Source organism: Salmo salar, chromosome ssa22 (genome assembly GCF_905237065.1).
Source record: "Salmo salar chromosome ssa22, Ssal_v3.1, whole genome shotgun sequence".
NCBI classification, from domain to species: domain Eukaryota; kingdom Metazoa; phylum Chordata; class Actinopteri; order Salmoniformes; family Salmonidae; genus Salmo; species Salmo salar.
Window position 1 is genome coordinate 15,142,298 of NC_059463.1, and position 14,045 is coordinate 15,156,342.

Genomic DNA, 14,045 nt, shown 5'->3' on the forward strand with positions numbered 1-14,045 from the left:
ACGATAAAAGCTTCACCCTGAGAAAGTCAAGTCTGTGAAAAAGCATTGTTCTTATGTGCTTCAGATTAAATGATGGCGAAGTCCGGGAACCGTTCCACTACAATCACGCGGACGCCTTATCGAGCCACATCAGCCCTTACAAGCCTGCCTCTAGACAGCCGCGTGACGCACGCAGCATGCCTCCTACTCCACTCCTCACCCGCAACGCCTACAGCAGCACCCAGATCAGGTAGGCCAGGCGTCCATGTCCCAAAACACGCCTCGCATACACAGCTGCCTCCTGATGTTCACCACAACATCTGTCTCAGCACCAGCCATGAGCCCCAATTAGACTAACCTGTCTAGAGTGTTGTTCTCTGTACAATGTATTGTAACCCGATGTAACATAGTTTTCCATATTTACTTTATATGAAAAGGACCGAGGATCCTATTCTAATGGTGTTTATTTCCAGGTCGGAGGATGGCCCTCAGCATTTCCGCCAGCGGAGTGGCAGTCTGGAGTCCCAGTCTCAGTTCCTGGTTGAGACCGCGCCTCCGGCGCCCGCGTCCGTCTTGGCACGCCGCAGCAACAGCACGGAGTTCCTGGACGACGGCTCATCCTACACCAGCCAGTCCAGCGTGGAGTACACGGCGCCCGGGAACCATACCCACCGTCCCAGGGACCGACGGCGGGGCAGGAAGGGCAACGTCTATGCCAATTCGGGCAGCATGCCCAACCTGGCACAGACAGACGCCCGCTACAACACATACCAGCCCCCCCGGGCACCGCGACCCACCACCACGGCCTACTACGTGACGGGCTACCCCAGCTACCCAGAGCCAGAGCCCTACTCTAACGGAGTCTACATGTACCACAACGAGTTGGAGGGTCACTACAACGTCCACCCCTCCTACAACGCCGCGCCGGCCTATCACGGACATGATGCGTACAGCAGTCGCTATGGTGACGACGAGACGGACAGTATGGCCCAGAACCCCTATGCCACACTGAGGCCGCCCAGGAACCGCCACGCTCCGCCCAGGACGGAACACGTGACCAGGAACATCCAGAAGGCGCTGGTGGAGGAGCACCTGAGAGGCTGGTATCACCGCAACGCAAGCCACAAGCAGCCACAGGCCTATGACTACAATCAGAGGGGTTCCCAGCAGAGCCTGGGCTACCAGACCATGCCAGCTCCCTACTGCAGGACCATGTCTTACTCCTCAGGTACAGACAGCATGCCAAAGTCTCTCCTCTCACATCACTCGCATCCAGTCTGTTAGTCAAAGGCAATTATTTGGTTTCACTTGTATGAGCGGAGCAAAACGCCCACGCCTCCGCCAACTCTGCGTTCGAGTATGTCGACAAACGCTAACATTCAGTCACTCGTTAGCGCTCTATGTCACCCTGTTCTAACTTTACTTTCTTCCTGTTTCTGTTCCAGTCTCATCTCATCAGTCCTCTACAGCAGGAGGCCGGCCCGGTCACCTGGGTGGCGGTATGGTAGAGTACGACGTGCCCCTGCCGGTGCAGCAGCATTACCCCTCCTATGGCACAGCACATTACGGCACAGCTCACCACCCCGCCTACAGCAGGTGAGCTCCTGGCCCCATTTCAGCTTGTTACGTAATTAGATCTCCCTGATCCTACTTAACCATGGCCCTAAGAATCAATACTGTGTCATTATGGTGAATGGATGCTTGCTGGAAAATATTAAATTGCTATTTTGGTTTATCAGTCACACACCATTGTGGCCCGTGTGGCCGACATTAGGCTCCCTTACTGACCATGATATGTCCCAGACGTTTACAATACCCTTTGATAGTTGGTGCTCCCTCAGTCACAAGCCAATTAGCATGACTGCTTGGATTGGATTATAGCGTCTGTCTGTGCAGCCAATGGGCAGCTCTTCCTCTTACTGGGATTACGAATGGTGGTTCCTCTCCTGCTTTAACTGTCCACTGGACCGCTCTCTTCATAGATACGGCTCCTCTTCCTCCTCCTCCTCCTCCCAGCACTCTAAGGGTTCCTGGTACAGCCCTGATGGCCAGAGATGCTGTGGCTTTGTCCCTGCCAGCTCTTCCTCTGCTTCCTCCCTCCTCCCCTCCCCCTTCTTTTCCTCCTCCCCTCGCTGTGGGCTCCGGCTGGGCACAGGGCTGGTAGGCCAGGGATCTAGTTCCCATGCAGCAGCCCCACAGCTCCAGAAGCCAGATACTTAGTAAAGTCTCCTTTGCTAAGTGTAGCCCATGATAGTAGTAAGTAACCAGCTACCAGGCCTGTCTGTGGTTTTGCTTATCAGTCTGTCCTCAGCGTGACTTCATTGCTTGCTTGTTTTTATTTTTTAAGTGAGCTGAAAACGTCCTGGTCTGCACCTTGGACTTCTCTTTTTCAATGAGTATCAAAGCTGTTTGTTTGAGCCGTCTCTCTCGCTCTCTCTCTTTCTCTCTCTGTCTCTCTCGCTCTTTGGTAACTGCATGGCTTTTAGGATTGTTGTTTACGCCTGCCATCTCTTTCAGCTGCCCTACTAGTTCCAATTGTCATCCAGCGGTCACATTTCTCTTATGGGGTGTGCAAAGGCATACATACACCACTTAAGCTGCCTCCTCCCTCTCCGTTATTGCTATCACTCACCCTTGACCCTCTCGTGCACAGATGTCCCCCAGCAGAGTATGAGTGGAGGCGCTGTGGTAGACTGGAGCCGGGGCCAGCATGGGCTCCAGGGTCATTAGAGATGTATGACGCTGGTGCCTATCATGGTACTGAGTTCTGACCAGCGAAATGAAACCGCCTAATCAAAGGCACCGCACTAAAGAAAGGGTGAGAGAAAAAAACAAACTACCCACAAAGATGCTATGGTGTTGGTGGGGACTCATTTTGTACGTGGCAGTTCTTCTACTCTTTATTCATGGTGGTGTCCACTGTTGATGGTGTCCACTGTTGGTGGTGGTGGTGGTGGGGCAGCAGCTCTGGAAGTGGTGGTATATGTGGAAGAAAATGTGACCCTGCCTGTTGGATATCTGAATGCTGTGTGTTTCATGCTTGTTGTTCTGTGCATCTGCTTGGTTTTTAGGTGTGAGAAAAGTTTAATCCTGGGTCAAACACACATTTTGGCATTTTCAAACCGGCATAGAATTCTCCATTTTAATTTTTCTAGCACTGTATCCCAACCAATCAACATCCCAGGGTTAAATTATTCAAATAACTTTCCACCGGTGAGAAATGTCTATTTGCTTGGATTGTGTTACCAGCATTTTTAGCCTAACCTGTTTGTATCCTGTATGTGTTGCAGATCCTATGTAGATGTGAACCAAACCGACACATTCATCGACAGCCAAACCGACACATTCATCGACAGCCAAACCGACACATTCATCGACAGCCAAACAAAAACGTATATCGACAGCCAAACAAAAACGTATATCGACAGCCAAACAGATCCGTATATCGACAGCCAAACAGATCCGTATATCGACAGCCAAACAGATCCATTCATCGACAGCCAAACAGATCCATTCATCGACAGCCAAACCGATCCATTCATCGACAGCCAAACAAACTGCAGCTTGGATCCAGACGACCAGCGACTTTACTGGCACGAGGGCTCCTCCAAACCTGGAACTATAGTCTAGCGGTCAGACCCATCATGAACTGTCTCAACTTCCACTTTGTGACACTTTCATGTGCCTTGGACTGCACTTAGCTGTTTTTCTGGATGGAAGAAGGGACCCAAAGAATCAAATAACACTGGAATTCACACAGGGAAGGACCTAAAGTCGATGTACAGCTGATTTGAGTTCTCCTACACAGAATTGCCAAAGTGAGTCTACCTGCATACAGTCATAGTCTCTGAAAGCAGAATTACAACACGGTCACCTGATCTGAATGATCTAGATTGCTAGATTTTGTGTGCGTGTTGGCACTTGTGTTGCGCACGGAGTTGCACTTGGTGCTGTTGCTGGTTGGATTAGTCTGAGGGGCTGGGGATGGCAGTAGGAGGATGGAGGACAATGAACATGACTTGTCCTGTGTGACCAATACATGGGGAAGCTGTATGCTCACCATTACAATGAAGGATCTTTCAAACAATGACATGTTGACATTAAGGATGGAAATTGGATTTTGAGTGTAAGGATGCATACCAATGGCGACCTGCTGAAACATTCTCCAGTCTCTACCAGTTTCCAGAGCCCATTCTATGGTAGCATTGTTTGTAGCTATGTACAGCACTTTGCTATTCTTTGTTGGTCAGTATTTTTGCACCAGCCATTTACAAGTATTTGGACCTCTCTCATTCTCAGCAATTTTATCATCTTTACTTCCAAACGCTTCACAGTCTAACCATTAAAGTCTAGACTCAACCGTGTCGGCTTTTATACCTTCAAAGACCATGTTAACACTTTATCAATGACTGTGATGTTAATTCTAAGTCTATTACAGGGCTTCATTTTGTCGATACAAAATTATTTTGTTTAATGCTTACTGCATCCTATGCTGGAATGGACTGGTGCTCCCCATTCCTCTCAAGAAGGAATTTGTATGTACCTGTTGATAATGTAAATAGATTGTACGGTTCTGTCTGTTTTTAGAGCATTTTTTTTGTATTTTAAGAAGCATGTAATATATAGTAAACAATCAAATATTAAGCTGGTTCTTAGTTATTTGTATAATTGAAATGCATTTGAATTAAAACATACATTTTGAACTATATCCTCAGTTTATGTTTTACTCTCTAAAATGGTTGCTATTATGTGTCTTGAGAAACACTGTTATAACTGAAAATAACAAATCTCCAGTAACTGATTCAGTAAAAGAGGATTTAAATCCAGATCCATTTAATCAAGCACTTAAATTAAATTGTCTCCATTCAGCCAGTGTAATTAGTTCATTGGGTTTTACCGTAAAGAAAGTACAATGCTTTTTTTTACTAAAAATTGAATTTAGAGCTCAGGACAATAATATAATGACTCTTTTTAAAGTTCCAATGCAGCTGTTTTATATCAAATCATTTCTGGGTCACAATTAAGTACCTTACTGTGATTGTTTCTTTTTGACCATTTTAATTAAAAACAAAAATAGCTTTTTTTTTAATCAAAGAGCAATTTCTCATGTAAGAATTTTTCTAGGACTGTCTGGGAGTGCTCTGAGTGGGGAGGGGAAAAATCAAAAACTGTTATTGGCAGAGAGGTTTGGAACTCTTTCTTATTGGCCTATTAACTAATTTACCGCCTGATGTCACCAGGCAGGCCAAAACTCCATCCCACCAAAACAGACGGAAATCTCAGGCAGTCTTTTCAAACGGCTCTTACACTTATGTCACAGTATTATACACCCTCTGAATGGCACACGTACTCCATGTCTCAATTGTCACGAGGCTTAAAAGTTTTTCAACTGTCTCCTCCCCTTCATCCTCCCCTTTTGAAGTTGATTTAACAAGTCACATCAATAAGGGATCATAGCTTTCATCTGGATTCACCTGGTCAGTCTGTCGTGGAAAGAGCAGGTGTCCTTAATGTTTTGTACACTCGGTGTATATCTATCCCCCTGCACTTGCTAGTGGCAACTTATTGGGGTGAAATATGACAATGTGACAACGAGTATATCAGAGTCGCAGAGTATAACCTGTTGCTAGCCTCAGAATTTAAGACTCAATTAGGCTGCTTTGGCTCCATTTTCTGACCACTGTGTAGTCGCTGGTTATGTGTCTGCATAAGTTGTAAACCAGACAAACCAGTTTGTTTAAAGGCTGACACCCACTGCCCTTCCCATATATGACAAGCTAGAGTAAACTGCTCTAAACCTGGGCCTGTTCAGAAGGGTACAACATTGAAGAACATTCAAAAAGAAATGCAGAAGTACAGATATAATGGTCATGCTGAATAGGGAAAGGAGTCTGCTCTATTCATTAGATTTCTATCTACATTTTGCAACGTTTCACTTCACTTACTAGTCAAAACTCTGTCCGTGTAGTGCGAGTGTGATTCCGGAACATGGAGCCTCAACTCATCCATGGAGCAGAATGTGACCCTTCACCTCTTTCCTCCCTCCCCAGCCAGCCAGCACACATTTCTCAGTACTTCAAGTGTATCCTACTACCATTCCACCACTGTTGACCCTACTATTGAGGCTACAGTTCACCAGCTTGCGTTGTGTATCCCTCCTTGGAGTGTTATGGCTCTTAACGCCACTGAACTCTGGGGAGGTTTCGGAGGGTTCCAGGTCCTTGAGTTTACCCGAGGCAGAGCGTGAGAGAGACATACTTCTGAAGCTGTCTTCCCCAGTCTCTCTCCACCTCCTCCCTGGACAACAGCTGTCTTCCCCAGTCTCTCTCCACCTCCTCCCTGGACAACAGCTGTCTTCCCCAGTCTCTCTCCACCTCCTCCCTGGACAACAACTGCGCCGGAATATCACGACGGCTGTTCCAGCTGACACAAGACTAGATAAACAATGGGTTCCTGTATGTGTCTATAGACCACAAAGACACTCCCCTGATGTCAAGTGCAGACATGTGGCTAGCTAGACCCTGCTGCTTACCCTGCTCAGGGTAAAGCAGCTGTCAATCCGTATGATAATGGGTCATCACGCCTCAGGGCAGCAGGTCTTACTTCTGCTCAGGGAGCAATATTCCTGACTTGTAGTTGAGGGGATAGCTGGATCAGTGTTCTGCACCTAAACTGGGGGGGGGGTTATTGTTCGTGAGATCATGAAGAATCAGTAATATAGGGTAGATGTCTCATAGCACTGCAGGTTAAAGTGGTCTCGTGGGATATGACTGATTGATACAGGGTTCTGATGGCATGGTGGATTAAGGCATGCACAGCCAGCGTTGATGTGAGCCGGGATGAGCTGACTTCATGAATGTTGCATTATGCTGAATTACTCCATTTCATGCCCAGTGACTGACTTGTTGCAACAAAGACAACAAGAGACAGATGTTGTCATCCCCAAACCCATAATAGCACATGAGAGCACAACAGCCAAAGAAATGCAAAATACAAAACTACATGTGCTGTGTCAGCAAACTATGGTCAAATGCATTCACACAGCAAAGTTAAAAAGGCCTGACGGGGAGGATTACACTGCTCTTGGTCAGCCAGTAATGGCTAGTTAGGAAACACTTTTTTCAATCCCTGTTCAAAATATTCCAAACGCACTACAGCAAAGATGCGTGTGTTTTGGGGAGAGTCTCGGCAGCACAAAGGATGTTTCCTCACCGGGCTCCTTGCCAGAGTAACACGTATGTTCTTAAAGCCTCACACTAAACATCTGTTCAGATCAGGAGGCAATACACCAAACACATGCCTGTTGGACGAGCTGCTTCACACAACAGACATGTTTGTGTAAATCGGCACAAAAGCTGGAGGGGAGAGAGAGAGAACAAGGGCCTCCACCGTGTTCTCTGCTCTGAGACTTTACTTGAGTTTACTGCCGCTGGAGCTTGTGCGTTCATGTGCTCCCAGGTTGCTCAATGTTGTCTGCATGAAGGAAAAGTGCCGCAGGAGAAGACATAAATCACACTTATGCAGTTCTCTGAGAGGACCGATAAGGCCTTGCAGCTGAACGCTCTCTACCGCTCACACTTAAAACACTGCACCCGAGTACACCCAGGCCATCAGTTCCTGCCGTCTATCTTTCTCCCTCTCTCCATCGCTCTCACGCACACACCCTTAAAAAAAGACACCGTTGTCATGTAAATCATAAAACTTTCTCTCCAAGGCTTGTAAGTGCAAGCCTTGATTTGAAATGAATTTCCAATGTGAGCCTATGAGAGGCCGAAGTGGCTGACACAGCAATCCAGAGAAGGTTTGGCGTTGAGTGACTGCAGATGAATCCACTCTGTCACTGACTGTGCAGTATTCCGCTCTCCACTATAATCTACTGCAGCCTATTGATTAGCATTGGGACAAGTGGAGAGAAGGTAAAAGTTAGGCCATCCATCACCCTGGAGGCACTGTGGAGATAAAACAGGTTGAGGCGCTGAGTGAATGCTGATGGGACATAGGCTAGGATCCCACATTCCTTTGAAGTTCTAAACCAAACGCTTGTTCAAAGACCATTTGATTAGGAAATTCACAATATGAAATATCTCTCATATAGTTTATTAGGACATAATTGGCTTGGTTATTTTGTTTGGTCCTTTTATTAGCGTAGAATGTCAGGTTCATTTCTGTCCCATGTTGTTATTAAATAAACCTTTGAATTCAGTGAGAAAAAACACCCTACGCATTTAATGTCTACAGATGTTAGTGCTACGGGGCAATTTAGACAGGTTACCTTGGCGTTCTTGGGCACAGGAACTATGGTTTTCTGCTTGAAACATATTCAGTACCAGTCAAAAGTTTGGACTCACCTACTCATTCAAGGGTTTTTCTTTATTTTTACTATTTTCTACATTGTAGAATAATAGTGAAGACATCAAAACGATAAAATAACACATATGGAATCATGTAGGGAGCAAAATAAAGTGTTAAATAAAAATATATTTTTCATTTGAGATTCTTCAAAGTAGCCACCCTTTGCCTTGATGACAGCTTCGCACACTCTTGGCATTCTGTCAACCAGCTTCACGGGGTAGTCACCTGGAATGCGTTTCAATTAACAGGTGTGCCTTGTTAAAAGTTAATTTGTGGAATTTTATTTTCTTCCTAAAGCGTTTGAGCCAATCAGTTGTGTTGTGACAAAGTAGGGGTGGTATACAGAAGATAGCCCTATTTGGTAAAAGACCAAGTCCATATTATGGCAAGAACAGCTCAAATAAGCAAAGAGAAATGACAGTCCACCATTACTTTAAAACATGAAGGTCAGTCAATCCAGAAAAGAGGATAAGTTCATTAGAGTTAACTGCACCTCAGATTGCAGCCTAAATAAATTCAAGTGACAGACATATCTCAACATCAACTGTTCAGAGGAGACTACGTGAATCAGGCCTTCATGGTCAAATTGCTGCAAAGAAGCCACAACTAAAGGACACCAATAAGAAGAGACTTGCTTGGGCCAAGAAACCCAAGCAATGGACATTAGACTGGTGGAAATCAGTCCTTTGTGCTGATGAGTCCAAATGTGAGATTTTTGATTCCAACCGCCGCGTCTTTGTGAGACGTAGTGTAGGTGAACGGACGATATCCGCATGTGTGATTCCCACCGTAAAGCATGGAGGTGGTGCGATGGTGCTTTGCTGGTGACACTCGTGATTTATTTGTAATTCAAGGCACACTTAACCAGCATGGCGACCACAGCATTCTGCAGCAATACACCATCCCATGTGGTTTAGGCTTAGTGGGACTATCATTTCTTTTTCAACAGGACAATGACTCAGAAACACACCTCCAGGCAGTGTAAGGGCTATTTGACCAAGGAGAGTGATGGAGTGCTACATCAGATGACCTGGCCTCCACAATCACCCGACCTCAACCCAATTGAGATGACTTGGGATGAGTTGGACCGCAGAGTGAAGGAAAAGCAGCCAACAAGTGCTCAGCATATGTGGGAACGCCTTCAAGACTGTTGGAAAAGCATTCCAGGTGTAGCTGGTTGAGAGAATGCCAAGAGTGTGCAAAGCCGTCATCAACGCAAAGGGTGGCTACTTTGAAGAATCTAAAATATATATTTTGATTTGTTTAACACTTTTTTTGGTTACTACATGATTGTGTTATTTCATAGTTTTGATGTCTTCACTATTATTCTACAACGTAGAAAATAGTAAAAACACAGAAAAACCCTTGAATGAGTAGGTGTGCCCAAACTTGACTGGCACTGTATTTATTTAACACTTGTTGAAAACAAAAATTCACAACTAATAATTTACAGTGATTTCACAATTTCTCATTCATAGCCAAGCCGGTCAGTTGATTATTTTCAATTAAGAGAAACAAGCATAGATTAAACACCTCCAGATCTTCTTAGGACTGAGACCAATAAGAAAGATAGTAAAGTTCTACTCTCCACAAATCAGCATTTTCACATTGCAATGTTCGCATCAAAGAAAGGGAGAATGCACAGCACTTTAAAAAGCTAATTCCCTACTGCTTAATTTGCGAGATAATTGTGAATGAATCTATGGAACAATAAACATAGTCCTGTTTATTTTTCAAACCAAGTGACCTCAATCAGTCCGGTCACAGTTTTGCTTTTAACGCCACAATATTTTCACTCCTTATATTTACAAAAAGTCACAAAATATAAATAAGTTGTAGAAATCAGTCCGCATGTAGGATTTGGAAACATTTGCCCAGCTACACACACAAATCCATTCAATGGGGAAGACTCATGTGTGAACTATTGAGATGCAGACATAAAAAATAAAAAAAAAAGTGCCCTGACAAGTTTTGGGTGGAGTAACAAATATCCTGAGGTTAAACTAACGCTTGTGTTTTCAACACATGTTATCTAGTCTAAACACACATACACTTGCATGTGCAATAGGCAATACGGTTTCTAGCTGAAGTTTTCAAACAAGCTGAGATGTATTACAATCATTCCGATTCAACATTGACTGCATGCAATGAGACTGCACGTTAAAAGGGGGTGTGCAAAGGAATACTTTCCCATCCGGTCAGAGGCCAGGGAGGCTGATAGGGGACCTACGACAACACAGGGACTGTGGCGTGTGTGTGGAGTTCTCATCCTTTCTTTAGTTTTCCTTCCAGGAATTCTTGGATCTTTTGCAGACTCTCTTCCTGCTGGCCCAGTGCATCCAGTAGAATACCTATTGGTGACTTCTTTAGCCCCGCCCCCTCCATTTTATTCTCCAGTTTATTCTTCATGTTGCGAAGGCGAAATGAAGCATGTGCAAAGATCACTGAAATCCAAAGAAATAGATGCAGATTAATACTCTTCAATTTGCATGACACCTCTCTGCCTAGAACTAATGTGATGACATAATGAAGTGTAGGCTAAAAGAAACAATTAATACAAAAGAAAAACGTACAGAGAAGAGGAAACGTGATCCCAAACATGAAGACCATGACGCCATTGAAGAGAGACATGAGGAAGTAGCTGGCAAGCATCACTGCCATGACAAATAATGTGGGGTTCTGCCTCTTAAAGTCCTTGATCATGGCCTTATTCTCTCCAGCCCACACTGAGCCCAGGAAGACCAACGACACCACCGCCATGCCCATGAACATCTCCATAGGGTTCAGGAACCTGCAGGGAAACACAACATAATGAACGGGTAGGATCATACACTGGCTGGAACAGTGTGGAAGAGTGTGGAACAGTTGATCTTTCAGACATTGTAGTCAGTGATACCATCTAGTGGTGAAAGACTGTCAACACATCAACATGCCTTCAAATGTTTCTAATGAAAATGTGTATTTCTACAAAACATTATTCATTAATCACAATAAGAGCAATTTTAAAGATTATGGTGACGTATTACTGAAGTGAATCGAGACATCAAAAGATTACAAAGCAGTAACATTTACTATAACTGGCAACAACAACAAAAAATGGCCTAATGAAGGATGAGAGGAACTTTTAAACAGCAAGTAGTTTTGACATTGCTTCATAGGCTATGTCAGGGATGTTAGAATTTCCAATAGTTTGTCTCAGACTTCCTTCTAGAGTGTTGTTTTAGATCATACGACTCTCTGACGCTACATCTTCAGACTCCAATGGTGAGCTTTCCCCAACCCCCGGGTTATTTTTATTTATTGTATTAAGGACAGCTTACTCTCTGCTCTATTCATCTCATATTCCTGTTATCTAGAACAGCAGCTGATAAGTGAGCAGGGATTAGGAGCCTAAGTAGCTGACCACCATAGCAACAGTATGTCATCATAATCAAGTAGGTCTAGCCAAAAGATTACTATTTTTAGAAAAACTAACTCCACATTACTTAAGTGGATACTCTTCCTCTTAGCTCATTTTTGTGATTAATTGTTCGGCACGTAGTCATGACGGGTTTCATCTACGTTCCACCATTTGTGAAATGACAATGTTATAAATCTGAGCATTTCTAGAAACAAATGAGGAAATGAGATACTAGCAAGGCCTTTATATTAATTTTCTAAAATGACTGAAATTAAATGTGAACATCATAACAGAAAAGCTTAACTACATTTGCAATAAGAGTTTGCAAGTCGAGTTTCAGGAGGATGCAAGACACAAGTCTCTCAACCTGTGAAGCGTGCCCACATCTATGCCCAAAATAGGTCTGGGGACTTTGTTTTACCAATCATGCACTCAGTCTCCCTTGGCATTAGCCAAGCAATAGCCTTATCATGCTGCCAACCTTCAGACATGGCAATAGAAGGAGAAAGCTTATTCAGATGAATTGTAAGAAATTACAAAATGCCAACATATGCTTTGGTAGCAATTAACATGGCAGGAAGCTCCTATGATTAGACTTTAAAGTGAGTCTCTCTGCACCCATAATTCGCAAATGAGACCCAACACTTTAATTTCAGGCTGGCATCAGTTAAAAGTACAACCTTGGATCTGGGAATATGTTCATTGGTCATAGGCTATCCATTGAAAATTATTCTTTAAGAATGTATGCCTCAGATCTTAGCACAACTGTTTTACCCTATCATAACCCAAAATGTACTCCATTGTTCACAACAAAAAAAAACAAGAGGTACCAATAATGTAGGCCTCTATACCAAAACAAGTGGCGGGGCTGTCATTTTGCACAAAAACGAATCCCAGATTGTAGCTTTTATAGACGTCAACACAACAGTTATGGTGATGGCTAGAGTTAACATAGATGAATAGACTAGGAAATGGTGGCCTACATAAAGGAGATTTACAGATATTTGATGTTGTTGATACATATTGTGGACAGCGTATCATACTACTTACCCCACAATAACGAAAACCATGACAGCCATCGCCAAATAGTTCGTCTGATAGTAAAGCAAGTTGTTGACAACCCTGTTGTTCCATTTAGGTAAATCTCTCACGTCTGGTTTAGCAAATCGGTCAGAACCTGGGAAGAAATCGTCCCAGGGTCTCAGCGGTGTGAGTTCTACCTTAGTCATTTTGCTACTGTATGAAGACAATGAATTATGATTTATATGCCCGTTGTACGCTGCAGAAAGTATTTCTGGCTACACACAGCAAACGGAAGATTAAACTCAAATGTCATTAAAAAAAATACCCCTTCCATTTCTCGCGATAGCTTTCAAACCAACCAGTCAACCAATGCTGTATATAAACCCATTATTTATATACACACTAGAAGACTTTTGAGGCACTATTTTGAAGCCAACTCGCCTCCAACTCGCCTCCATCTTGGAACAACCCCACCGGCGTAAACTAATATTTTGGAAGGTATACAAATGCATTTATTAATGTCTAAATGTGTTTTCCACGTTTATTCTGTTTTAGCCAAAGTCGCAGAATGGCACTTGATCTAGACAGATCTTTTGAATGTAATATCATTACATTTTAAATGTATGATTTTTGAAAGTATGCATTCATTAATCAATCATACAATCGATTTTACCAATCAAACTACATAACAACATAATGGTAATCATTTATTTGAATGGTATATCTGTAGTATATTGATAAACTGAGAAAATAAAGACGTAGCCTAGGCCTATTCATAATACAGTTTAATTCATATTCAAAAGGAGTGTGTGCATGCATTGATTTATTGAGCATGTTTGGCTGATTACATGGGGCTATAATCTGTTTCCCTTCCATTTGGGACTTATTATTTGGGACTTATTTTATTGTACTATTCAACAACATTTGCATCGAAGAAGCAAGTTGTTTTGAACGAGGCATCAGCGGAGCAGGTATGATGCTCTCACACTATAAGGGGGGCATTTGCTACACTGATAGACATGCCACTTTCAAAACAACTGGGAACTCAAAAATCTCCAACTTACGACTTCAGTGCGTTCATGACAACTGTGAACTCGGGAAAAAAAACAAGCTCCGACTGGGAAAAATCGTTTTCAACGGTCATCCAACTCGGAATTCCAACTCGGGACTTTCTGACCTGAAGATCACTGACATCACGACCTCATATTTTTCTGAGTTCCCAGTAATCTTGAACGTACCAACATACTTGATCCTCTCCCAATCAGTAGATGACGTGGACACATTTAACAAA

General features: G+C 43.6%; 2 protein-coding genes across 6 annotated transcripts in view; one reads left to right on the top strand and one right to left on the bottom strand.

Annotated features, from left to right (window-relative positions):
* Window positions 1-4,687, top strand: part of LOC106582859 (FERM domain-containing protein 4B) — a 64,257-nt gene extending 59,570 nt beyond the window's left edge. For 3 of the 5 annotated variants that reach the window (XM_014166404.2, XM_014166403.2, XM_045705113.1), the window contains 4 exons: window positions 65-229; window positions 453-1,207; window positions 1,425-1,575; window positions 3,270-4,687. In XM_014166404.2, the coding sequence (XP_014021879.1) occupies window positions 65-229; window positions 453-1,207; window positions 1,425-1,575; window positions 3,270-3,609 (1,411 nt within the window). In that variant the 3' untranslated portion in view covers window positions 3,610-4,687. Of the gene's footprint in view, window positions 1-64; window positions 230-452; window positions 1,208-1,424; window positions 1,576-1,961; window positions 2,236-2,632; window positions 2,798-3,269 lie in introns of all 5 variants that reach the window. The other 2 variants (XM_014166405.2, XM_014166406.2) reach the window with 2 other exon arrangements.
* A 5,014-nt stretch (window positions 4,688-9,701) lies between these two features.
* Window positions 9,702-13,113, bottom strand: LOC106582860 (PRA1 family protein 3). Its single transcript, XM_014166407.2, has 3 exons — window positions 12,782-13,113; window positions 10,905-11,122; window positions 9,702-10,775 (listed from the first exon to the last, which is right to left on the bottom strand). The coding sequence occupies exons 1-3, from the start codon at window positions 12,958-12,960 to the stop codon at window positions 10,597-10,599; spliced, it is 576 nt and encodes a 191-aa protein (XP_014021882.1). The 5' UTR covers window positions 12,961-13,113; the 3' UTR covers window positions 9,702-10,596.
* Window positions 13,114-14,045: the final 932 nt, after the last annotated feature.

Bases quoted from the DNA above. Each gene is read 5' to 3' on its own strand.
- LOC106582860 (XM_014166407.2), bottom strand. From the start codon at position 12,960: ATGACTAAGGTAGAACTCACACCGCTGAGACCCTGGGACGATTTCTTC. The intron at 11,123-12,781 runs GTAAGTAGTATG...GTTTCCCTGCAG, and splicing joins ATGGTTTTCGTTATTGTGGG to GTTCCTGAACCCTATGGAGA. The intron at 10,776-10,904 runs GTACGTTTTTCT...TTTGGATTTCAG, and splicing joins GATCACGTTTCCTCTTCTCT to TGATCTTTGCACATGCTTCA.